Below are 27967 nucleotides of genomic sequence, written 5' to 3'. Positions count from 1 at the left end.
TAGGATGGATAAACCTTGGCATGACATCTCTATGATATGGAGAGTTATCTTAAATACCTTTGAAACCATTCGTAGTGGTCTTGCTTGGAAAGTTGTCTCGAGTTCTTGGGTCCATATTGGTCAAGGTCCCTGGTCTAGTTGTATACGTGATCATTTGCCCCCTCCTCCATTAATTGGATTCCTTTAGGATCACGATTATTTGAAGCTAGCCCAAATTTCCAATATGAATTCCACTTCTATTTGACGTCAAGGATGGAAATTTGTTGTTGTGTTGGAGATCCCAGAACAATACATGGAGACCTAGAATATTATTGATTCTTTAGAGTTAGCTCATGTCCATATATCTGATAGGGATGATGAACTTGTTTGGACCGAGGCTAAGTGTGGACTTTACTCCCCAAAAGTAGGATACACCTTCATCTCTTCTGAGTGCCTTTTGATTGTCTCATAATGGTGTTGGAAGATCATTTGGAAATCCAGATTTATGCTAAAGGCCAAGATTCTCATGTGCATCTTAAACGTAAAAGTCCCCACTTGGGTTGTTCTCCAAAGGTGTTTCTTTATTCGTCCTGGCTCGTGTGCTCTTTGTTGGGCTAAAGATGAATTTGTCACTCACCTTTTCCTTTCTTTCCTCTTTAGTTAGAAAATTTGGGATCATTGTAGGTCTATCAAATCACAGTTTAGGCCCAAGCATGGTCCGACAATTGAAGTTTCTTGGAAAACTTGGCTCTCTCTCTCGACCTCCTACAATTTCAAGGCTCTTCTCCTAATCATTTGTTGGGGGTATCAATCACTCATAATCAATTTATCTTCCAGGATATTGTCTCCTCTCCAAGGATCATTGCTATAGAGGTTATGGAAATTATAAGTCATTGCTCACAAGAGAAATATGCACGTAGGGTCCGAGAAATAATTGCAGAACAACCTTATAAACCTAGTTCGTCGGCTTAATTTTACGGTGTTTCAGTCGAATCAGGTGAAAATGCGGGGGTGGTTTCATTCTTCATCTCTCAAATGACATTAATTTCCATGTTTCCATGGGTTTGGGTCTTGGATTGAATAATTATGTTGAGCTCCTTACCTACCAGAACCTTCTTATTTTTTGCCTTTGAACGGGTTGCACTACATATTTAGATCTATGGTGATTCCAAATTAGTGTTCAATTGGTTGAATGGCTCACAATCTTGCAAGAATTTTCTATATCTCCTATTTTGGATGATGTATTGTGGTTAAAAATTATGTTTTCATGTTTCTCTTACCATCATATATACAGGGAACGTATCCAAGAAATAGACGACCTCTCCAAAGAGGCTTTAGATTTGTACTAGGATTGCTCGAGGATCTCCAATTTTTGTGAGGGCACTAGTGCTACACCTACACACAAATAATGCTTCGATACTCAGCTCAGGCATATCATTCCTCCTAGTTTGCACGAATAGCTTACAGGTCCCAGTTTCTTATTTATTGTTTTTTGCATCAGTTGTTTATAAATTATTGTTACACTAAGTCTATGAACTTTTTTGTACATAACATGTTATAATCTGCCCACTTCGACGATGAATATTGTGGCCTTAGATATTTGGGGATCTTTGTCTATTATCGACCCCGATCATGATATATCTCAACATTATTATGATGTTTTTGTTCCTGACCAATATGCATACACATTTTTGTGTGTTTTAAAATGTATTTTCTATTAATATTAATAAAAATTACAAATTTTTTTCTTTGGAATTTTTTTTTAAATTATTTATTTACTTAATATTAATAATAATAATATTATTTTTTATGTAGTTAATTGTTTTGAAGTTATTAAAAGATTACAACTTAGTTAAAATGATTATTTTCCTTTTTAAATATGAAATTTTCTATTCGCATTGCCTCTTCTTTTTTTAATTGGACTTTTAGTGTTGATAACTTTCAAAACAAAGGGCATCTTTATTGATGTGATTACATCCTTATTTATATAGCATATCTCAGAGGGACGGTGTCAATCTTCTATGCGTAAGTGTCCATAACCGCTATGAATTGGACAAGTTGAGTCACTAGAGGAGATGAGCATCGCATGATTTGCGATGATTGTGCGATATTTTGGGGGTTTTAAACCGATCTAGCCAATAACACCCAAGTGGAACGAAGGCACCCTAGTTGGCACATGCACACCCAAGTTGGAGTGGAACAAGGGTGCCCGAGTTGACACTAGTGTGTTTGAGTTGGATTGGAATGAAGACACTTGAGTTGGCCTGAAGTGTGCATGAGTTGGAGTGGAACAGGGCACTCAAGTTAACATGAGTGTGCCCGAGGTGGAATGAGGCTTCCTGATTTAGCACGAGTGCGCCCGAGGTGGAACAAGGGCACCCAATATGGAAAGAGGTGGCCTGGCCAAATTTGAGGTTTCTCCCTTGAGTTTGTGATGGAATGAATGTCAGCATGAGAGACAAAATGAATCAACCTAACTGCCCAATGCACAGTGGTCGAGTATAAGTAAAGAACTGGAACAAACAGAACAGAGGAAAATGGATGTCAAATAGAAAATGAGTGAATGATGACAAGAAAAAACACTTCTAGAATGGAACCACAAGTTTGAATTATTATTATTATTATCCAATTTTAAGGTCACGGTCAAATCAAATGCCAAATTGGTGTATCAGACCCCCTTGTTTGTGGGACAAGGTACCCACCTCCGCGCAACAATTTGAATGCTAAGTCTATGAAGGCATACATACTCTACCCCCCTCTGGTTTTGAACTTGTGACCTCTTAGGAGGAAACACATGCTCTTAACCATTAGGCCCATTCGGAAACACATGCTCTTAATGAAGGCAAGATGCATGTGACTTACTCTACCTGCATAGTAGAGAAGAGTTGAACCGAGGAGAACCGATCATGCACATTTATTAGGGGGATGAACCAAAGGTCAAAATTTGGGTTTACAACAACATCCTAAGTGGATTTTAGGCCAAGTAGAGCGGGGATCACGCCTATTCCGAGGCGCCTTGAGCCTGAGTAGTGCAAGGGAAGGTTGGAACAAATTAGGGTACTTTTATCTTGTATTTGGGACTTGGTTTTTGGAAAATTGTTGGCCTGTTCTTGTTGAAATTTTGGGAGAAGCTCGACGAACCAAACCTATCCAAGTTTGCAACATTGTATTATAATTTGAAGATAGTTATAATATAATTTTGAGGAAGGACCAAGGGTCCCTTTCTTTACATGTGGTGTACATTTTGAGTGGTTCTATATTATATGATTGTGACATTATATTGTAGCATAATGATAATGTGAAATTGTGGACTCTTGTATATGGATGTGGGCATTAATTGAATTTCGGGCATTATAATTTTGAGGAAGGACCAAGGGTCCCTTTCTTTACACGTGGTGTACATTTTGAGTGGTTCTATATTATATGATTGTGACATTATATTGTAGCATAATGATAATGTGAAATTGTGGACTCTTGTATATGGATGTGGGCATTAATTGAATTTCGGGCATTATACTTGTGTTAAAATTACATGTTGGATTCTGCACACATAATATATCTAACACGTAAATAAGAAGTATAAGTTCTAGAGGCATAGTCCAAGAGTCAAGTACTCGTCAGTTAGTCATTTCCATTGCGATGAACCTCACCAGTGTCGCATTCTTAGAGGGAATTGATGCACCTTGACTTAAGGAGTGCTCTAAGGGAAGTTGGTATTAGAGTGAAACCTGTCACCTTCCCCAGAAGGTGTTTTCAAAGCTGAAGATTGTTGAAGTGAAACAATAGTAGCTAAAGCAGTTTGTTGATAGCTTGGTTCTCTTCACCACACTATCTCTAACGTGATAGGAGGTTTTAGAGTAGATTTAACAATGGAGGTTGAGTTGAATGGTTCACTAGTAGAGTGAAGTGGTGCTCACGATTCAAGCTTGATTGAATTAATTCATCATGTTCTTGATGAAGTTGAGTTTGATGGTCGAATATTGGATTGGTTAAAGACGCAAGTTGGTGATCCTGTGTCAATATTCCATGAGTAGTCAGAGACAATTGTGATATTGAAGAAATAAGTTTGACATGGTTCATCCAGTAGTTAAATTAAGCTGAAGGTGAAGGAACCAAAATTGATTTATTGTACCATGTGTGTTGAGGTGATTGGAAATTTTTGTGGGGTGTAGAGAAATATCTTAGATAGTTGGGGGCATGCCTAGTGGAGGACAAGATTAGGGTTGTTACTACATATTTGATAGGATATGTGAAGTTGTGGTGGAGGACTAGGGAAGAGGAGATTGTTGAAGGTCACATCCCAGATGACATCACTATGTGGGTAGATTCAATGAAGGAAACTTTGCACACACAGTTTGGACCAAGGGATCAGACTTGGAGTGCGACTAATTCTAGGGAATTTGAGGTAGTCTAGTAGTATACAAGCTTACATTTGTGAGTATTTGGGTATCATGTTGGAAATCAAGGATATGTTAGATGGAGATAGGTTTTTTAACTGCATAATGTGATTATAGCCTTGGGCATAGACAAAGGTGAGAATGCAACATGTTCATACACTTGGAGAGGCTATCATTGCAGTATATAAGCTTTTGGATTTCCATGTGAATGGGAATACGGAAGGGAAAGACCGGGGTGGTGATAAAGGCAAGGAGAAGGTAGACAAAGGGAAATCCTAAGTCTTCTAAATAAGATGGACTGACGTAGAGCAATTTGGGGAAGTAGAAGAAGTATCTTTCATGTTGGATATGTAGAGAAGATCATATGGTGAAGAATTGTATGTTGAAGTAGACCAGGGTTGTTGCTACATATTGATAGGAAATTTGAAGTTGTGGTGGAGGACTAGGGAAGAGGAGATTATTACTGGTCACATCTAAGATGACATCACTATGTGGGAAGAAATGGAGGAATATTTGCACACACAATTTTGACCAAGGGATCAGACTTAGAATGTGACTAAGCTAGGGAATGCATGTATCATGTAGGAGATCAAGGATATGTTAGATGGAGATAGGTTTTTTAACTACATAATGAGATTGTATCCTTGGGCATAGACAAAGGTGAGAATGAAACATTTTTAGACACTTGCAAAGGCTACCATTGTAGTATATAAGATTCTGGATTTCCATGTGAATAGGAAGACAAAATGGAAAGATTATAGTGGCGATAAAGGTAAGAAGAAGGTACATAGAGGGAAATCTTAAGTCTTCTAAAGAATATGGACTGATGTAGAGTGATTTGGGGAAGGAGAAGAAGTATCTTTCATGTTGGATATGCAAAGAATATCATATGGTGAAGAATTGTTTGTTGAAGTAGAATTTAATTGTGGTGTAACAAACAAAGAAGCCATTTATAAGAGTGATGTAGGTTTTGGGTGCAACTTCTTCAAAAGAGGCTACTCCAAAGCATGATCGGAGCAAGAAATAACTAAACTATGTGAGTATAAGTGTTGATGGGAGTTAGCAGGTTGTTTGAAAGATAACAATGCTACTCACAACTTCATAAGGGAGGATGTAGCAAGGATATTGGGATTGCAAATTGTTCTAGTCCATGTGTCCTTCAAAGTACTGAACTTTGAGGATAGGAGATTTCTTAGGATGTTCTAGTGAAGATTAGATATTAGAGTGGTAATCTTGAATCCACCATCATTTAGTCCAATGATTATGAGGTTGTATTTGGACAAGAGTTCTTGATTGGAGAGAGAGTTTTGTTTGTGCCACACTTGGAGCGTTTGTTCTTTATTTTGTAAGAAGAACCTATGATTGTTCAGACCGCGCAGGCCATTTCAAATGGAGGTGCTAGGATGATATTTATTTGTGTGGAGGAGAGACAACTTGATGACATAATTCTTACGAGTTTGGATCATATGGACTCTCTTCTTCTACAACATACTAGGATGATGAATGACTTGACAGAGATGGTTCTAAGTATCACCAGGAGACCTCAAATGGTTGATATTGGGTCTTCAACATTTGAGTTTGATGACTTTGTTGACATTTGTGAAGAGAAGTGTGAATTGATTATGGATCACCTTGATGATGGAGCCAAAAGGATTTCATTTGCATTTCGGGATGAGGTTCAAGATGATGAGCCTTAGTATAGATGAATAAGTAGGAAAAATGAGGAGTATAAAGAGATAATAGATTTATATGGTTTCTCTGAGGATCCAGAGTTGGAGAGATTGATTGAGCAGAGTGAGGGTAGGAAAGGTTCCTATCACCTTTATTGAGATACATTGTAGACATATATGGAGGCGCCATTATAGAAGCAAGAGGGCCATTTCTAGGATTAGATAAATTATATCCAAGAGAGAAACGTACATTTTCAGGAAGTAGAGTTGGACTATGGAGAAATAGTCCCCGAGACTACCCCACTTCATCTTCTCCGTGAGCTCTTGGAGATGGGCTCATTGTTCATTGCTCAGGGTGGTGAGTTCACTGAGTTTTTTTGGGCGCCTAACATAGGTTCTTCTTGATGAGCATATTTGAGATGATGAGTATGTGTGGAGTTTTTTGGGATGGCAATAGGATGTGACATGTTTTCATTTGTTTAGGTGACGTGATTTCTTATGGAGTTGGTGCTATAATAATATTATCTACCTGATTATTTGATGACATATGGGGATCCTATTGAGAAAACCACAGGGAAGTTGATTAAATGACTTTCTCTTAACTTGATAGGTTCTTGTGATGTTCTTTTACTTCTTATGTTATATTCTTCTTCTGGTTATTATCATTGTGTTATTTTATCATCAAACAACCATCAAAACATGAAGATAAAAAAGGACAAAAAGGAAACCAGATGTAGGTACTTAGCCAGGGAAAACCTCTCCTAGAGAGGAAAACCCAAATGAATCTCTTCTTTTTATAGAATTATTTTCAAAGGACACTTCCAAGACCCAAGACCTAAAGACAAGACTTCCCAAGATCAATCCAACCACCACAAAATGAGACCACCAACAAGTTTGACCTTACCAAAATGTAGCTCTTCGGAATTTCGTCCTTCTTAGATGGATTTGCAACTTCATCCTTCTTAGATGGGTCCGCGACTTTATCTTTCTTATATGTGTCTGCAACCTCGTATAAATGATCAAGAGAAGAGTGATTTCAATTATCTTTTCTTAGCTTAAGTTCCTTCCCTTTTCGTTGAGATAATTTCCTTCTTTTCATCTCTTCGCATTTCTTTTCTTTCTTGCAAATAAGATCAGATGAGTATGCATTATTGTTCTTCAAAATAGGTCGTAATCTTCTTATGTTTATAGTATTTTCATGGGCTTGAAGGGGCCTCTCTAGGACGACTTGATCTTGGGGGTCTCTTTGACCTTTCTAAAAATCAAAATAATATTTTCTTTCTTATTACATGAGCCCATTTGGGTCTTTTACATCATGACTTGGACTTAGACTCAAGATAGAAACCCTAGAGCACACACCAAGTCATTTTACCTATAGACCAATGATCCAAGCATGAAACCCATGATTTAATAAGTTAATTTTCTTTTACAATAAAATTTCTTTTCTTTATTTTAATATAACAATTACATTATGACACAAATGACAATTATGAAGACCGAAACTAGTTACAATTTTCAACAGATCCAACACATGCCATTCGTACAGGAGCATTCACAAATTCACAAGATTGATGCAATGCCATGAGATGAGAAGTCTTCCCATGATTCATGCATATGGGAGATTGTTGGATGATATGAGATGTCATGTTGATGAGCAGTACTCTTGAGGATGCAACTCCTTTAGTGATGGATGAGTTTCTAAGGGGGTATTGTTGTCAAGGATGATAACATCATTATAGTGGGGGAGGATGTTAGGCATCCACACTTGAGCACCCAAAAGAACCACGCGTTGGATGAGTGAAATCACAAGACAAGGTGAGCATCACATGATTTGTTTTTGTGTTTTCGTAGGTTTACATTGAAGAGACTTTGTAGTCTCGCGTGAAATTTTTTTTAATCAATGTTTTGGGCTAAGTATCATAACCCATCATCAAAAGATTCTTCCGTGAATCTCCTAATGATGGGATGTGATACTTGGCACGAAACATTGATTAATTTTTTTTACGCATGACCCCAAACTCTCTTCATCACATGATTTGCAATGATTATGCGACATTTTGGGGTTTTTTTTGTAATTGAGCCAAGAGTGCCAAAGTGGAATGAGGACTCCCAAGTCAGCACAAGTGCACTGAAGTTGGAGTGGAACAACGATGCTTGAGTCAACATGAGTGTGCCTGAGTTGGCCCGAGTTGGAGTGGAAGAAGGGTGCCTGAGATGGAATGAGCACATCCAAATGACTGGTCACGAGATGGAATGAGTTAACGCAACCAAATTTGAGGTTTCTCACCTAAGTTTGCGATGGAATGAATGTCGTCTTGCTAGACGAAATCAGTCTGCTCGACTGCTCTACACATGGTGGCCGAGTATAAGTAAACAAGTGGAATAAACAAAATTGAGGAAGAAGGAGGCCGAACAAACAAGGAACGAATAGATACAAGAACGACCACTTTTAAAAGTGAGTCGTAGGTCCAAATGAAGGAACACAGGATGCATGTGACTTATTCTACCTAAAAGATAAAGAAGAGTTGAACTGAGGAGAACCAATCATGCACATTTGCTAGTGGAATGAATTAAAGGTCGAGTTATAGGCTTATAAGCATGCCTAAAGGAGTATAGGTTGAATTGAGCAACTGACACACCTATGTCAAGGAGCCTTGTGTCCGACTCATGCAAGAGAAGGTTGGAACGAGTTAGGGTGCTTTGCTTTTATATTTAGGACTTGGTTTTGGGAAAATCATTGGACTGTTCTTGTTGAAATTTTGGGTGAAGGTAGAGGGCCTAAATCTATGTAAGTTTGCACAACATTGTATTATAATTTGAAGACAATTAAAATATAATTTTGAGGAAGGACTGAGGGTTCCTTTCTTTACAAGTGGTGTACATTTTGAGTAGTTTTGTATTGTACTGTATGATTGTGACATTATATTGTAGTATAATGATAATGTGAAAGTGTGAACTCTTGTATATGGATGTGGGTGTTAACTGAAGTTTGATCATTATCTTGTGTTAAGATTGCATGTTGGATTCCAAACATAATTGCGTTGAGAGGTGCATTTTGCAACCCAGTATGACCCCGATTTGTAAGTATGCCTGTGCTCAAAGTTAAATTTCAGCTAATGTTAGCCAACATAAAAATAAAAAATTAGAAATCTAAATTCTGTTAGATCTCATACTTTTGTGATCCATATTGCAAATGAGAATGTCTTTCGGATTAATCACATCATTAGGATTTGGCCGACGTTTCGAACCAACTAATCTGGTTCATCCTCAGGACAAAGGTGAAAAAAATCAATCAATCCTAAAGAATAAATAGCAAATTAGAAATCTAAATAATCTAAATAATGTTTATGTTCATCTCTCCAATAAATAATAATAATGAAAATAGAAAAAAATAATGTTGGCCCAAAACAAAAACCAAAATAACCATACAGATAAAAAAAACTACAATACAATTATCTCATGTGTTTAGATAAAAAAAAATTACAATACAATTATCTCATGGGTATTTTATTTTATCATATAAGTTGAATCTGAATGGATCATAAATTTACCTTCAACATTTTTTTTACCACATTAAAAATTCCAGATTAGATAAAATTTTAAACATCTTTACTCTTTACTAAATCCACTACCATTTCTTAAATCAAAGTAAAAAGGTTAATTCAACACAAATAATCGAAAATCTTGTTCTAAAATATTTTAATATTTCTTTTAATTAATTATTTGTAAAATAAATATTTAAAATGAAAATCGTATCCTATGGATATAATAAAATATCTATACACATAAAAATTTCCATGTCAACGTTGTAATATTCAAAAATATTCATTTGATGTAGTTTTATTATAAATTTGGTTATCACGCCATGTAAAAAACATCCTTAAATCTAATATTAATATTGACATATTATTATTATTATTATTAAATCTAATATTAATATTAATATATTATAATATTAATATTATTCAACTTAATAACTTTTAATTAATACAATATTAAATTTAATATACTATTAATTTTTTTATATATTATAATATATATTAATATATCATGATATATATTAACTCTAGATATATATGGGAGGGAAGAACAAAGACATAGAGTGATAGAGGTGGAGAGATAGACAAAGTGAGAGAAAGGAGGAGAGAGGATGGAGTTGGAAGGAGAGAAAAGGAGGGAAGAAGAAATACATAGATAGAGAAAAGTGGAGAGAGAGAGGGAGTGACAAGGAAGAGATGGAGAGAGAGTGTTTATGCTTGGGGGTGAGATAGAGAGACAACGAAGGAGAGATGGAGAAAAGGGGGGGAGAGGAGGAGAGAGAAAGAAAGAGGGAGGGAGATAGTGACAGAGTTGGGGAAGAGAGAGAGAGAGAGAGAGAGAGAGAGAGAGAGAGAGAGAGTTGAGGGGGAGAGGTAGAGGGAGGTGGCAGAGAAAGGGAGAGAGAGGAAGGAAGATAGTGAGGAAATGTGAGAGAGAGAGAGGTAAGAAGAAAGACACATAGAGAGAAAGGTGGAGAGAGTGAGAGGGAGTGATAAGGGAGATGGAGAGAGAGGGAGAGAGGAGAGCAGGAGGGAAGAGAGATAGAAGTGGGGAGAGAGGGATTGAAGGGGAAGAGAGAGAGAGTGAGGGAGAGGAAAAGGGAGGGAGAGATAGATATATATGGAGAAAGAGTGTGTATGTTTTGGGGGTGATATAGAAAGACAAAAGAGAGATAAAGGGACATAGAGATATATATAGAATGTGAAGAGAGGGAATAAGGGGGGGAGAGAGAGGGAGAGAGAGATCATGTGTGTTTTTGGGGTGTGAGATAAAGAGACAAAGAAGGAGAGATAGAGAGAGATATAGATATAGATGGAGGGGGGAGAGAGGGAAGAATGTTTCTTGCACTAGATGCATTGATTCCAGTGTAGATGGTGATTTATAATCCTATTTGATTTCTTGCATTGAAGGAGATAAACTAAATTAGAGGGGAGAGGAGGAATGAAGAGAGAGAGAAGGAGAGGAGTGAGATAGGGAGAGAAGGCTAAGAGAGAGAGAGGGAGACACAAAGATGGAGGGGGAGAGATGATGAGAGAGAAGGAGAGAGGGAGACACAAAGATGGAGGGGGAGAGAGGAGGAGAGAGAGAAGGAGAGAGGGAGGGAGAAAGTGATATGGTTGGAGTACAAAGAGAGAGAGAGAGAGAGAGAGAGAGAGAGAGAGAGAGTTGGAAGGGGAGAGGAAGGGAAGAAGAAAGAAATAGAGAGAGAGAAGTGGAGAGAGAGAGAGGGAGTGACAAGGGAGAGATGGAGAGTGTGTGTGTATGTTTGGGGACAAGATAGAGATACAAAGAAGGAGAGATGGAGGAAGATATATATATAGATGGATGAGGGAGAGATGGAAGAAGATTCCTTGCACTAGATGCATTGAATTTAGCATACATGGTGATCTATAGTCCTATTTGATTGATTGCGCTAGATGCATTGATTTAAGTGTAGATGTTGATTTCTAATGATATTTGATTACTTGCACTAGATGCATTAATTTCAGTGTAGATGTTGATTTCTAATCTTATTTGATTGCTTGCACTAGATGCATTGATTTCAGTGTAGATGTTTTCTAATTCCATTTGATTTCTTGCATTAGATGCATTGATTTCAATGTACATGGTTATTTATAATCCTATTTGGCTGCTTGCACTAAATGCATTGATTTCATTGTAGATGTTGATTTCTAATGATATTTGATAGCTTGCACTAGATGCATTGATTTTAATGTAGATGTTTTCTAATTCTATTTGATTGTTTGCACTAGATGCATTGATTTGAATGTAGATGTTGATTTCTAATTATATTTGATTGCTTGCACTAGATGTATTGATTTCAGTGTAGATGTTGATTTTTTTTATTATATTTGATTGCTTGCACTAGATGCATTGATTTCCGTGTAGATTTTTATTTATAATCCTATTTGATTGCTTGCATTCGATGCATTGATTTGATGGTACATTAATTTTAAAGTGATTGGATTAACAATGTGATTGATTTTAGTGTAAACAAAAAAAAAATATTGACATGTGCATTGATTTTTGTGTTATAGTAATTCAACCTATTAATATTAGAGAGCAAGATAGAAAAGGTAAGATGTTTATAGCAGTAGCTCGAATTAAATATTTGAATGGTTTACGATTTCAACTGCACTTTTCATATAATCGATATGAAAACATGGCAAAACTAACAAGGGTGACAATAAGAATAGTAGAAGAAATAGTTTGAGATTGATCACAATGAAGACTATTTTTAATTCTTATTATTCACATTTTTTGCTATTCAACACTATTACATTGTCACTTTGCATTCAAAATTTTTATTTCATCATTTTCCATAATTAAAGTTATTAACAATATGTATCATCTCAACATATTGAGGTAACTTAGCAAATTCAAAATTAAAACTACTCTTACATTTAATAATACGTGGAGGGACATTATTAAGAATTAATTTGTCCTAAAAATTATGATACCTAAAACTAAATGAAATAGATGTATAATATCAATACTCCTACAAGCTATTAAGAAGATTGGCGTCCTTCTTCATCACCAACTAATTAATAATAGACAATTAAATACACATATAGAAATACAACACAAAAACTGTAACATTCAGAAACATTACCATCCAAATACAAACACACAAACCACTCAAAGCATCCAAACATAGACACACACAAACCACTCAAAACATCCAAACACATATGTACAAACCATTCAAGGAAAACAACATAGACTAAATTAAATAACAAAATTATATGGTCATGCCAAGCAAAGAAAACATAATGTAAATTTCAAAGTATGAAGTTTATCTCAAACATATGCATAATAATGATAATCTAAAAATATGACTTTGCTGCACTCAGCTAGAACCAACCTAGATCCATCTAACTTCGGATCTATCATGCACCGAGAGGGATCGAATCCCTCAAGGTGCAAAGCTTTCCTCAAATTCTATACTCCAAAAAGAAGGTTTGTACCTCGAGGGATTCGATCCCTCTCGGCGCATTATAGATCCAAAGTTAGATGGATCTAGGCTGGTATATCTAACATGTGAATAAGAAGTATAAATGTTCGAGGCATAGTACGAGAGTCAAGTACTCGTAAGTTGGTTACTGCCATTGCGGTGAACCTCGTTGATGTTGCATGCTCAAAGGGTCTCGATGCACCTTGACTTGAGGAGTGCTCTCGGGGCATGAGAAATGCGTAAAGGGTTTTTTAATGTTTTAGGTTAAAGTTATATTTTTAAAATTATTTAATTATGAAGCAAAGAAAAGATAAAAAATTAGTTATTGAAATTCAACAACATAAAAAATCAATTTTTTTTTTTAAATTTTTAAAGGATTTAAGTCTATCTAAAATTGGGAAATATTTCTTTAAGAATATTGTACTATGCACAAAATTTGGGTCATGGTAAATAATAAACATATAATTAAAAATAAAAAATATATTTATATATAGAAATGTGAAATACATATAAAATATAAATAGTAGTTATAAATTAAGATCCATTTTATAATGGTTTATATTCATAAACATTATATTTTAGAAATTAATAAATCCATCTTATAATAAAACATAATGTCCGTTCCATTACAAAAACTAATAAAAAGTAATTTTTTGATGCATATATTGTGTTATTAGCCTGAGCATAGGTCTATTGTATGGAATAATACTAGTGGGATGCTAGCACTAATACGAGAGAGAGAGAGAGAGAGAGAGAGAGAGAGAGAGAGAGAGAGAGAGAGAGAGAGAGAGAGAGAGAGAGTAGCCTAAGCATAGGTCTATTGTATGGAAGAATGCTAGTGGGATGCTATCACTAATCCGAGAGAGAGAGAGAGAGAGAGAGAGAGAGAGAGAGAGAGAGATAAATCCATCTTATAATAAAACATAATGTCCGTTCCATTACAAAAACTAATAAAAAGTAATTTTTTGATGCATATATTGTGTTATTAGCCTGAGCATAGGTCTATTGTATGGAATAATACTAGTGGGATGCTATGACTAATACGAGAGAGAGAGAGAGTAGCCTAAGCATAGGTCCATTGTATGGAAGAATGCTAGTGGGATGCTATCACTAATACGAGAGAGAGAGAGAGAGTAGCCTAAGCATAGGTCTATTGTATGGAAGAATGCTAGTGGGATGCTATCACTAATCTGAGAGAGAGAGAGAGAGAGAGAGAGTAGCCTAAGCATAGGTCTATTGTATGGAAGAATGCTAGTGGGATGCTATCACTAATATGAGAGAGAGAGAGAGAGAGATAAATCCATCTTATAATAAAACATAATGTTTGTTCCATTACAAAAACTAATAAAAAGTAAATTTTTGATGCATATATTGTGTTATTAGCCTGAGCATAGGTCTATTGTATGGAAGAATGCTAGTGGGATGCTATCACTAATACGAGAGAGAGAGAGAGTAGCCTAAGCATAGGTCTATTGTATCGAAGAATGCTAGTGTGATGCTATCACTAATCCGAGAGAGAGAGAGAGCGAACGAGAGAGTGGGAGAGCGAGCGAGAGAGAGAGAGAGAGAGATTTCTTTTGGAGCAAATTTTTAAGTTTTACACTCTAAAAGAGAATTGCAACTCAATGAATTTGATCACTCAAGGAGCTTCATAGATGTGGGGTTAAGATGAATTTATGTTGGTATATTTGACTTGAAAGTGGCAAAGTGTTGTATAATCGAGTATGGGGGAGATCTTGTCACATAACATTACATTATGTGATAACAAAAAAATAAATAAACAAAAAATTAAATACCTAAGAATGTACATATGTATATGACCAAAAAAAAAAAAAAAAAAACATTGTAAATTCATCTTAAACCCATATCTATCAAGCATTTAAGGGATCAAATTTAATATGAAAGAATTAAAAATAATAAAATTTTTAATTTTAATTTTAATAATTTATATATATATATATAATATATATATATATATATATTATCATTTAATATAAAATAATAATAATAATAATCTAAATATATATATTATCATTTAATATAAAATAATAATAATAATAATCTAAATCTAATTTGAAGGTGATGGCCAAAGTAGACACTAAATTGGTGTATGAGACCCTCTTTGAAAAAAAACCCATCTCTATACACAAATTTCACTATTAAAATCTATTAAATAATACACATTTTACCCATCTAGTATTTGAACTTTGACCTTCTTGGAAAAAACACATACTCTTAATACATACATAAAATAAATGATAATAAAAATTACACTTTATTATTTTAAATAACTTTAATCACCATATTTCTATTTAAAATAACTTTAACAATCATTATATTTCCATTTAAAATGAATTTATACTAATTAAAAAATAACCTTTTTATTTAATTTACTCTTTCTTCCATCATCTCAACTATAAATCTATCAAAAATTCAAAAATATTAATTTAATTTAGGCAATCAAACTGATTTTTCTTATTTTTTAAACCTAAAAATACTTAAATTCCAAACAAGTGTTCATTAAAATAATGCTAGACTGATTTTTCTTATTTTTAACCTAAAAATACTTAAATTCCAAACAAGTAATTCCAAACCAGTGTTCATTAAAATAATGCTAGACTAATTTTTCTTATTTTTTAAACCTAAAAATACTTAAATTCCAAACAAGTGTTCATTAAAATAATGCTAAACACTGTTCATTAAAATAATGCTAAACACCTAATAGTGAAAGGTTTTACCATTTGAATAACAAATACCACTGGGAGGGAACTAGGCCGAGAGAGTGAATACCTTCCATACATGTCAGCGTATATACATTTAAAAAAAACTTAAAATATAAAATAAAGTATATTTTTCACAACAAAACAAAATACACCAAAACAAAATATAGAATTAAATATGTTTTTAAATAATTTTTATGTTAACATATACACATAAAAAGAGTAAAATGACATAAAAATATATTTTTCACAACAAAACAAAATATAGAACGAAATATGTTTTTAAATAATTTTTATGTCAACATATACACATAAAAAGAGTAAAATGACATAAAATATAATTTTCACAACAAAATAAAACATAAAGTCAAAAATGTTTTTAAAGAATTTTCATGTCAGAAATCCACATAAAAAGAGTAAAATGCTACAAAATATAAAATGAAGTATGCTCTAAAATATAAAATGAAGTATATCTCTCACAGCAAAACAAAATACAGAGTCAAATGTTTTTGAATATTTTTTATTTTTTCAATTAGTACCACCTTTGACAGCCCGTCAAAGCTGTGTGTACAGTACTAGGATTTCGCACTGGGATCCGGCTGTCTCCCTTGACCATTTCTCAGAGATTTTAATAAATATTTTAATAATTATTATTATTATTCAAAATTTTCTACAATAATTAGATATATTTTTTTTAAATTATAAAACATTTTGATATGATTCTACACTATATTTAGTGGCTATCAATGTACTAGAAATGTGTTATAGTTTGTGGGTTGTTGGGTAGTTTATACGTTGTATAATTTAATGAGATTTGTTTATTTTGTTTTTTTTTAAATTGTGATGACAGTGTAATGTTGTTTTGTTTAAATTGTATTTTTAGAGTAAAAATGATTTTAGTATTTTGAAGAATCTCAAAATATTTAGATTGTTTTTTATTTTCTAAAATTTGCTGACATTGCAATGTTGTTTTATTTAAATTATATTTTTAGTGTAAAAATAGATTTAATATCTTGAAGAATCCCAATATATTTAAATTGTTTTTTTTCTTTCTAAAATTTAGTAACATTGTAATGTTGTTTGGTTTAAATTGTATTTTTAGTGTAAAAATGGATTTAGTATCTTGAACCATACCAATATATTTAGATTTAACAAAGAATAATGTTAAACTGAGATTTTTTAATATGTAATTGAATTATAGAAAAATTAAAAAAACAATCCAAAATATAAAATGTTACCTGATTTAAATGGTTTATGCAACCATTTTGAATACCAAATTCTTAAATGGATTTGAATATAAAATTATTAAATAATTTTTACAATACCCCACCTCTCTCTGGTTAAGAGCATAGTTACCAAGTTAGGCAGTGTTGGCCAAAAAAATTCTTAAATTAGCCAATTCCCTTTGTTTGGTATGTTAGTTGGATTATTGGTTAATAAAAAATTATATTAAAAAAAATGATTTTTATATAAAAAATTATAAAAACAGTGAAAAAGTATTTTTAGATAAAAAAAATTATAAAAACAATAAATTGTATGTAAAAAAATTGCAGTTGACAATTAATTCTATATTAAGATATGATAACAAAAAATTTCAGAAAAAAAAAAAATATATCAAAAAAAAAGTTATAAACATAATAAAGTTTATATAAAAAAATTGCAACTGTTAAAAACAACTAAAACTAATTTTATATTAAAATTTGATAACCAAAAATTTCATATTAAAACAAATAATAAATTTTATATAAAAAAATTATAAAATAGTAAACTCTATATTGCTACAAACGAGTAACTCTATATTAAAATATAGAAACTAAAAATTTCATATTAAAAAAAAACTATAACAACTAATTCTATATTAAAATATAATAACCAATAATTACATATTAAAAAAATAAAAAATAAACATTAATTTTTAGATAAAAAAATATATAGTAAACTTTAGGTTAAAAAATTGCAATGGCTAAAACCAACTAATTACATATCAAAATATGGTAGAGAATATGAAAATATCTCAGAGAATGGTAAGTTTCCATTTAATAATATGAAAGTATGACCTAGAATGGTAAATTCTATCATGGTAAAATATGTATTTCCCTTTTTGGGTATAAAATTTTATATTGTAGATGTTTTTTTCATATCGAATGGATGATTTCTATCATAATCTATAATGATTCCTTGCGTATAATTTTCTCTGCCCCTCGGTAAAACAGTATTAAAATATACCCCACATAAATGTTTTGTCGGGTATATACAAATATATTTATTGCTCAACATAATCCATGACTACAGACTGGGGAGATTTAAATATATAAATATTATATATTTAAATATATATATATTTATATATATATAATATTTAAATATATAATATTTAAATACTCCATCGCGTGCACCGTGCAAAACAAAGGACACAGTGGTATTAGAAATACTCCAGCGGGTGTAAAACAAAAGACTCAGCATGTTAGGTAGAACTTTCCACAACAAATCCTCTGTACAGGTTGGATTCTAGGTGACAACTCTCGTGTGTAAAGATTGACCGAGACCTTCTCTGAACAGAGCTGCCTCAGGTAAACCCAGATTAACTTTAAAATTTATGCAGAGTGTCTATATAGACATGGAACAAGGAAGCATTAAGTGGGAGATGAAGAGACATAGATAGACCTCACAGTTCTGAGAATCAATTCATTCGTTCTCTTGCGAGATCTTTCTCTTATTTTACTTCAGCCGTACACTTAGTCTCACAACATACTGGTTTAATTATCCAGACAAGCCTTCCACAGGACTAGGAGCCATGTTGGGATCACAGTTCAAAAAGCGGGGGGCATTAACAATCCTTCTTCTTGGTCTCAATTTGTCTGTTTTTGCTTGTTACATTGACACTTGGTTTCCACAGAGTAACTACAGCCAAAATATCATAGATTCTGCAAGGAGCCTTCTTTCGAGCAGAAAAGCCTGGAAACAGTGAGTAGTATTTCATCCGACTAGAATTGGAGTGGAAGAAATCTGTTTTAAATTTCACTTTTTTCTATATTTTATTTGACTTCTAAAGTTGCCATGAAGAAGGAATAGCAACAAAAAATTCTCATACAGAATTGACAAATTTGCAACCAGAGAAAAGGATCCTTCATATGCCACGAATCAAGCTGTTGTAAAAGAAACCTTTACATTTGTGGCGAACGCTGCTCCTTTCAATAGTTGCCATGCGTCTAACGTTGTTGAGGTGAGAATGCATTCATAAATTTATTTTCTATACTCTGTTTCATTAGCATTCCTTTCCGATTACATTTTGTAATGAATCTGTCTATGAAGCATCTGCTATGCATAATCAATTTAATGCCTACAAACAGGATACCAGCTAACATTCTTTCCAGATCTGACTAAGTGATCATGGGCTGGTTTCATAGGTTGAACCCAACCGTCTACTAGTTACATATTTTGGAGGAACGCAGGAGGGTGCTCCAGATGTGAAGATATGGTTGCAGAATTACACGGTGAGTAATGTTGTAAATTGGTCATCTTTCAGCAAATACGATGAACATAGAAGGTGATTTATCAGTCATTGAATCAAGTGACATTGCTGAGTTACAGTTGCCTCAAGCTTGAGGGAGACATGCATTCCAGGGTATCAATTTTTAGATTTATGCTAGGCACAATACCTCTTGTTTTTCAATACCCACCAAAATGAGAACTGATATAAATCGTATTTCCTAAGTGACAAGAAGATTCCATTTCTCATTGTTGAGTAAACACCACATATGGTATCATGGTCTGTGTTTGATGTGTATAGCCAATGTATCATAGATATAGTTTCATATTTTGTTTCCGAGTTGCTTCAAATATATATACATGCAGAATATGATGCGGTATGAAAGACCCTGTGGCAACTGGCAAGGGTTCATTGGGCAGAGACCTCCTTAAGCAGATAGTGTCACCCGAAACCTACTGGTGAAGCAACTAAATAAACACATACACCAATAATAGGATTGTTCTAATATCTTATCCTTTTGCTGTACACTTCTATTGATGGAAAAATAATGATGAATATGGTGTTTCTTTCTCTACATTATTTTATTGGAAAGTACGGAACATTTTTGTGAAGAATGATTCTACTATAAAGTATTATCATTACGCACTGCATTTCCTCTCAGCATGTTGATTAATTTTGTAACTGAGTTCTGTATTTCCTCATCTCTTCGATTAGTCTCCTGCATGATAGCAGGGGTAAATTATTAGGTTTTAAACACCATGGTATACTCCTCTGCAGAATGGTACCTGGCATGCTCCAGAGCTGGGAGATGAAGAACCTGATGTTCCAATGTGGAATCCAGTTTTCTTCAGACATCCCAGTGGTGAGTTGCTTCTATTCTACAAGATTGGTCAGGATGTACAGAAGTAAGTTGATTTTCTTCGTCTCATTTTTCTGTCTCTGGTACTGTTAGGAATTCACAAATGATGATATTTAGATAAACGTAGTAGCAAAAGTTGTTAGAATTACTTAAAGTGATCTACAGGAAATACGTGGTTGTTTATTTACTCATTTCCATGAGGGAGAAGTGGTCAAGTGCCAGAAAGAAGCAATATATTGTCAACCCTTGCATATGAATGGAGAATGCCCCAGGTTATAAAGACTGCTATGCAACATACCGAGCAGATGAACAGTGATGATTGAATATCCATGTTGCTGAGGCATGAGTTCCAACCCTAGAAGGCGCATCCCTAGGTCTTGCTATCCTGGAGATGCATCTCCTTATCCCAAGTTCACTTTAAACAATTTGAAATTCCGATTTGTATGGTCTTATCCCATGCCCAATATTCTCATTTTTGAGAATTGATCCACATCCTCCATGCCTAACATACTAATTTAAGGTTTGATTTACAATTTATATTTCCTGTGATATGCTACATGAATCTATCCATTAAGCTATCCTAAGATTCTGGCTTACATATTTAATGCCCAGCTAGATGATTAGAGGATTAATCTCTGTATTTTATGTCCAATAGTCAGTTTTGTATTTTCTATTGCCTAAAACCTCATTCCAAAAATCCAAAAGGTTTTTGTTTCCAAAATATAGATTGTACACCCACAGACTTCTCCAACTATTCACACTTCCCACAATTGTCTACCCTTTCTGCGAGTTTTGGATTGACCATATAAAACACAGTGTTGTGTTGTTTGTTAATTTCTGAACCTAGCACCCGACACTTTATTAACCTAGTAGATTACAGATTTACTGAATAAATGCACAACTAGGTTCTTAACACAATTATACGGTGGAAGCAAAATATTACACAACCAATCTCAATCACATGTGACACATATAGATTCTGCCCAATCAAGTCAATTCTTCATTAAATCAAAACCTACAGGACTTTTCTCCTTGGCTAATTTGGATCTCTTATGTTGCATCCTTGCACCTTCCTCAGACCTGCCACACTAGAATGGAAGTCCTCCACTTACCATTGAGATGCCTCTCTCAATGTCTTTTGCTACTGTATGGTGTGTCGTTCGCCTCTCCTTAGCTATGCTTTTATAACTTTACATTGAGGTAAATCCATAACCCTAATCACCAAAGTGATTGATGACCAAGATTAAATCTTGACTCACTTGAGTTCAACAGTTGAGATTAAAACATAATCACTAAAGTAAATACTTTACTTTTACTATGTTTTTTTAGCTCACTAGCTTACATAATTAATTATGTACTTTTTCTAAGATAGACTTAGGCTAAGTTATGATAATAACTTACTCATAGTTGAGCAAGTGTCCTAAGGAGACTTTGGGCAACTTTTGCATGCCTAGACACTTAGGCATGTACAAAAGTATATGCCTGAGCTATAAACATCAACACTCCCTCTGAGCGAGGGAGGTACTTTTAACCCTTGGAACTGGCTGTGATCCTCGAACTGTATCTGTTTCCATTGCTGCTCCCTCTGAATTGGAAGCCTTCTCTTCCACTTGGTTTGGAATCATCCTCAAAGACTTACTCCCTTTGGACTTGTTCCTAGAAGCTTCTTGTTCCTAAACGTTTTGTAATGTCATCTCATACCAAGAGACCTTCTTAACATACTTGGAGGGATTTGTTGATCGTTCCTCCTCACCTGGACCTAAAGGCTCATTCTCTGTGAACTGCTCAACCTTTAGAGCTTCTAACTCCTTGATCTCTATCATTGCTTTACTTCTTGCCATTGCTTGAATAAGCTAGCCCTTTAGCTTATACAAGTTTCTCTTTCTAGCTCCAATGACGTAGCTCTCGTAAAATTTAGATCCCATGGGTTTGATCAGTGCATATCCATCTTGAAATGTTACACCAAATCCCTTCTTCTTTATCATAGAGATAGAGAGCAAACTCCACTTGAGTTTTGGCACCCATAACACGTCCTTCACTTCTAACTTGCCTCTTGACTTGAGCTAGAATATCACTATTCTAACCCCCTTCATTGCAATTTTGGTATTAGCACCAAATTCCCATGCATCTTTGAGAACCAATCTTTTAGACTGCCAAACAACTACAATGTTCCTGTGCTAAGTCCTTCTAGCACTACTATTGGTTTATATATCTACTAAGATCTTCCTTGTGGGTCTATCTTAGTCCTTTAAGACGCCCACAAAATCTACTTCCAATCCCTCAATTAGTACAGTCTCCCTCTCCCCCTCCAAGGGTTGCTGATATTTGCCAATACTACAAACAAACCTGGTAAACTCATACACTCCATATGGCCTCTATTGCCTGACCTTGCTAATTGTTACCAACTCTGTCGACCACTATTGGCTCATGCCTATCATGGCAAATCCTCTGCCCAACGAGCATGTTTAATAACTCCTCCCACAACCACTTATTGGCTACTGCATCCCACAGATACGCGGTCATGCCCAGTGTGACACTCTGCCCGTGGCATGATCCTCTGTGTTGTCTCCTTACAACACCCTTGGCACAGTTCTCTATAACCCTGATCTCGATCTTGCATGCGAAAAAATATTTTCCTTCTCCTCAACACACAACCTATGGTTGCTTTGTTTGGAGCAGTGATATTGCAACCACTCTTCTTTTCCTGGTGCAAGTCCTGTCTACTACTAGAGCCGACAAGCTTTCCTATGTTGTAAGATCCTTCCTTGGCACACTCAACACTGGGTAGTGTCGCTTCTTGAATTGTTGTTTTAGCTGCCTCTCAACCAACGATGGCTCTGGCCCTGTGCCTTTTCCTTTGGCAGATCGACCCACATTTAGTTGCTGAACTGAGCCACCCTTAATGGCTCAATGTCCTATAACCACAATCGCTAGGCATTTCCTATCCACTCTCTGTTGCCTAACCACAACCTTCTTTGTTCTTGATGACTAGGTTCAACATGCATGCTTATGGTTGTAGACCAATCAACTTCTACGCTAGTTGGTTGGTTGCTAATCCTTTGTCAGTCATTCCTACACCTTCCTTGGCTCTGTGGATTCTGATTCAATGACTATCAACAGTGGCAACTATGTTAGCACTAATTTTATGCCCTTAGAGCCAATATAAACTTCTAAAATTAGTTGCAAGAACTAACAAACATATAGGAAAATCTGCCCTATGTGTCACTGGAAAATCCTCCTATTCCTTTGGGCTAGTGCTTGCCAACCTTAGGGGGGTGTCCCTAGTGAGTGCACCTACTATCTAGACCTATAAATTTGCAATAGATGATTGAAAAAATAACAAGTTTAAATTTGTTTGACCAATAAGTTAGTGGTTATAGAAAAACTCATAACATAATATGTGGAGCAGTCCTTTACAATTAAGCCTCTAATATGGAAATATAAAGCAAGAAAGAAAGCATATCTAAGTGGCAAATATCCCAAATAAATAGCTAAAGTCTGTGAAATTTCCCGTTTGTAATTTGACAAATAAAGATTGAATTGTTGTTGCAATCTTCCCAAATAAAATACGCTACAAAAGATAAAATATGGAACTAAGAAAATAATGCACCCACATAAAAATTTGACATCGTTATTTTTGGACAAATGTCCCTGGAAAAACCCCGAAGGGAAAACCAGTGCAGCGAATGAAGGTTTTATTATTATCTTCAACAAATAAAGAATTACAATTGCATTCCTTTTTGGCAAAGCGTCGACAATTTTATTTCATTGGAAAATATCTGGGAAAACCCTTCTCCCTCCAGCAAATTGATCTGGCCTACTTTGGCCTACTCGCACTCCTTCCCGACACTCACACTTCTGTCAAAAAATGTGCACTGTGTTAGGATATTCCGACACATAGGATATAGTTAAGTTCAACTTGGTCTAGTATAGAGTTAGGTTAGAGTTAGGTAAAGTGTGTTTCTTTACCGTTGTACATTTTGTAACTTACAATCCGACGGTCACGATATGTAGTGATCTGACGGTTCACTCTCACCTCGGTATTACCGACACTTGATCCGTGGCTTGACACCCGATTGGTCCATGAGTTCTATTTAAAGCGCATGGAGGGTCATTGTTCGGGTAATCCGTGCATGAGAGAAGCTTATGTAAATTTTCATTCTTTGATTAATAAATTGCCTGTAGTACCCACGTTGGGACAGGCCGTGGACTGTTTCCCTCCTTGCACTCTGAGGGTTTTAACCACGTCAAAAATACTGGTGTATTGATTTGAGATCTGGTTGTGAACGGTGTCCTTTTGGTATTCTTTCTGTGGAACTTACCCTGTAAATTCCTACATGGTATCAGAGCTATTTGAGGGCCGCGTCCGTTGGTGATCCAAATCTGAAGCCGGTAGAACTGCATGCGGCTGTCGTTTCCTAGATCTGCTGTTTCTGACTGCTTTCGGGCCGAGAGGACTGCTCTGTTGCGTTCGGAGCATCTGTTCCAGTGAGGAACCCCTTTCGTTTCACGCGAAAAGGTTTCCGGTAGCCCTAGCTGCGTCATTTTTCAGATCGGGAGGTATACAGTGTTTTTTTTTTTTTTTGCAGTTTACTGTTATTTTCTCTCTGCTTATTTCGGTCTCAGTTTATTTAGCTTTTTTTTTAACCGGATCTATACCTTTCATCTCTGCGTATGCTCTTTGCCCTGCGACTCTGTGCGATCTGGGCAAATCAGAAACAGAAAGGAAGGATTTTTCTCATGCGTATGCTCTTTTCCCTGCACCTTAGTGTGATCTCGGAAAATCAGAAACATTGAGAAAAATATTTAGTTTTTCGGCTAAAGCTAACTTTGAGATTTTTTTTAAATTTCTAGTTTTTTGGCTAAAGCTAACTTCGAGCCGCAAGGTTCGTTTTTCTTTGCATATTCGTGTTGGGTTTTGTGTTTTGTGTTTTGTAGGGAAAAAGAAGCTTTCATTTGTCAAGGACAAGACTACAAGCCCCCTTCCTTTGACTCCTTTTGTGATTCCTTAATAAGAGAACAAGAAAAACTCTTACACCTTGGTCTTCTTAATCTTGGAAACTCTTCCACGAAAGCGTTAGCCGCCCAACAGCAACCCAATTCAAAGAATCCTAAGAAGTCATATCCTCAAAAGAATGGTCCTAAACCATTTCAGCCTCAAAATGAAAGATCATTTCAGCAAAATGATAAGACCAATAAAAACAAATGGAAGAAGACTGATAGACATTGTAACTTTTGTAATCGAGATGGCCACTTAGAATCTAAATGCTTTAAGAAGATGGAAGCCTTGGAAGCCGCAATGAAGAAACATAACATCCATGTGGAGCCTACTTCAACTTCAACTTCCGGAATGGCACTTTCTGCATCTCATTGTCAATCATCTCAGTCTGGTTATGCATTAAATGTATCTTCTTCTTCTTCTCATTCTCATGAGTGGCTCATTGACTCTGGAGCCTCTTGTCACATGGCCAAAAACCAAGCCATGTTTTCTTCTTTAAATGATTGTAACACCAAAAATATATATATTGGTAATGATAGATCTCTTAATGTTGTAGGGACTGGAACTGTTCATCTAGACAATGGTCAGTTTAATGATGTATTATGTGTTCCAACCTTATCCTGCAACCTTCTATCTGTCTATCAGATAACTCATTCAGGTGAAGGTAAAATTGTTGAATTTTCACCTCATGATGTTGTAATCAAGGATCTAAAAGATCCTAAACAGATTCTAGCTACTGGTCTTGCTGATGATTCCAAAAGGTTGTATAAGTTTCACAACTTTGGGTCATCCAATCTTCCCTCAGTATTTATTGCTCATAATGATGAAGTGAGCAAACTTTGGCATGAGCGATTTGGTCACTTAAACTATCGCTCCCTTCAGCATCTATGTAAAGAAAATATGGTGACCGGTCTTCCTATGGTATCTTGCAGAGATGGTGTTTGTTCCGGATGTGTACTCGGAAAACATCATCGGGACAGTTTTGACAAACGTGCCTCTTGGCACGCCTCAGCCCCTTTACAGCTTGTGCACAGTGATTTATGTGGTCCTCTTCCTGTTGCTTCATTCTCTGGTTGCAAGTACTTCTTAACTTTCATTGATGATTTCTCCAGACGCACTTGGGTATACTTCTTAAAACTCAAGAGCGAAGTATTTACCACTTTTTTGGCCTTCAAAGCATTTGTTGAAAAACAATCTGGACATCAAATTCTTAAGCTAAGAACTGATAATGGTGGAGAATATGTTAAAAACACATTCATCAACTTTTGCACCGAAAGTGGAATTCAAATGCAACATACTGTTCCATACACTCCACAACAAAATGGTGTAGCTGAAAGGAAAAACCGCACCTTAAAGGAAATGGCTAATTGTATGCTGCAATCTAAAGGACTCAGTCTTAGTTTTTGGGCCGAAGCAATTAATTGTGCAAATTATATAATCAATCGCACTCCTACTAAGGTTCTAGAGAATATCACTCCAGAAGAAGCTTGGAGTTCCATTAAACCAGATGTAAGTCACTTTCGTGTGTTTGGAAGTGAAGCATGGGCCCATATTCCAGATGAAAAGCATAAAGCTTTAGAACCTAAAAGTGAGAAATGTACTTTTGTTGGATATTCTGAAGATGTAAAAGGTTATAGACTTATTCCATTTAAGTCCAAAAATGTTATCATTAGAAGAGATGTAAAATTTGATGAAAATAAATCGGCCTGCGAGCCTAGTCCGGCGGATGTGCCACCTCTTCCTATCTCTTCTATCTTTGAAAACATTTCTTCTTCAGATGATGAAAGCGAGGATGATAATCCTCCCCCACCTTCTCAGGATCCTCAACTTCCAAGATGGGTCCGTGCCACTCGGGATGCAGCAGGTGATCTTGCCGGTGATCCTACAGATCAGCGACGTACACGTTCTCAGTTTGAAAGAGCCTCTTCTTTACTGGCTCAAGCTCCAGTAAATCATGATCCTGACACTTTTGCAGAAGCTTCAGGCCATCCACATTGGGAAGCAGCTATGAATGAAGAATATCATTCATTGATGACAAATGATACATGGGATCTTGTTCCTCTACCAAAGGGACGCAAACTTGTTAGATGTAAATGGGTTTACAGAACCAAGTATGGACCAGATGGGAAAGTTGATAAACATAAAGCTCGTCTCGTTGCTAAGGGCTTTTCACAGGTTGAAGGCATTGACTACACTGAAACCTTTTCTCCTGTTGCCAAAATGAACTCCATCCGCCTTGTTCTTTCCCTTGCTGCCTCTTTAAAATGGGAAGTCCATCAGATGGATGTTAAATCTGCCTTCTTGCATGGGGACTTGCAGGAAGAAATCTATATGGAACAACCCATTGGCTTCATACAAACAGACTCCAGCCTTGTTTGTCGACTTAAGAAATCCCTCTATGGCCTCAAGCAAGCTCCTCGGGCTTGGTATGCCAAAATGGATAGCTTTCTTTTAGAATCTGACTTTTCTAGGTGTCATTCTGACAATACTGTCTACACCAAGAAAGAGGGCAACTCTCTTATCATCCTTGTTCTTTATGTTGATGATCTTATTCTTACTGGTAGTGATCCCAACCTTATAAACCATGTGAAGTCCAGCCTTAAAAAGAAATTTGAAATGACAGACTTAGGACATTTACACTATTTTCTCGGTCTTCAAGTCTTGCAATCCCAAGAGGGTATTTTCCTTTCCCAGTCCAAGTATGCTTGTGATATTCTTCGTCATTTTCACATGGAAGACTGTAAGCCAGCCCCTTCTCCCTTTCAGTCTGGAGTCAAACTTTCAGTCTCTTGTACCTCTCCTGAAGTTGATGCTACCTTATACCGTCAACTTGTCGGAAAACTCCTGTATTTAACCCAT

The 27967-nt window shown here is 35.4% G+C and overlaps 1 protein-coding gene across 1 annotated transcript in view; it reads left to right on the top strand.

The window, feature by feature from the left end:
* Positions 1-18315: 18315 nt before the first annotated feature.
* The window catches only part of LOC149245122 (uncharacterized), a gene marked incomplete at its 5' end in the record, with an annotated part of 232030 nt that continues 222378 nt past the window's right edge, over positions 18316-27967 (top strand). The window contains 5 exons of the mRNA XM_089437019.1: positions 18316-18330; positions 18657-18724; positions 18875-18983; positions 19168-19254; positions 20028-20155. Of these exons, the coding sequence (XP_089293145.1) occupies positions 18316-18330; positions 18657-18724; positions 18875-18983; positions 19168-19254; positions 20028-20155 (407 nt within the window). The remainder of the gene's footprint in view (positions 18331-18656; positions 18725-18874; positions 18984-19167; positions 19255-20027; positions 20156-27967) is intronic.

The sequence above is a fragment of the Pinus tabuliformis genome, chromosome 7 (assembly GCF_031772625.1).
Source record: "Pinus tabuliformis cultivar Carrire ecotype Pingquan chromosome 7, CPIR1, whole genome shotgun sequence".
NCBI lineage: Eukaryota > Viridiplantae > Streptophyta > Pinopsida > Pinales > Pinaceae > Pinus > Pinus tabuliformis.
This window is presented reverse-complemented; position numbering and strand designations above follow the sequence as displayed.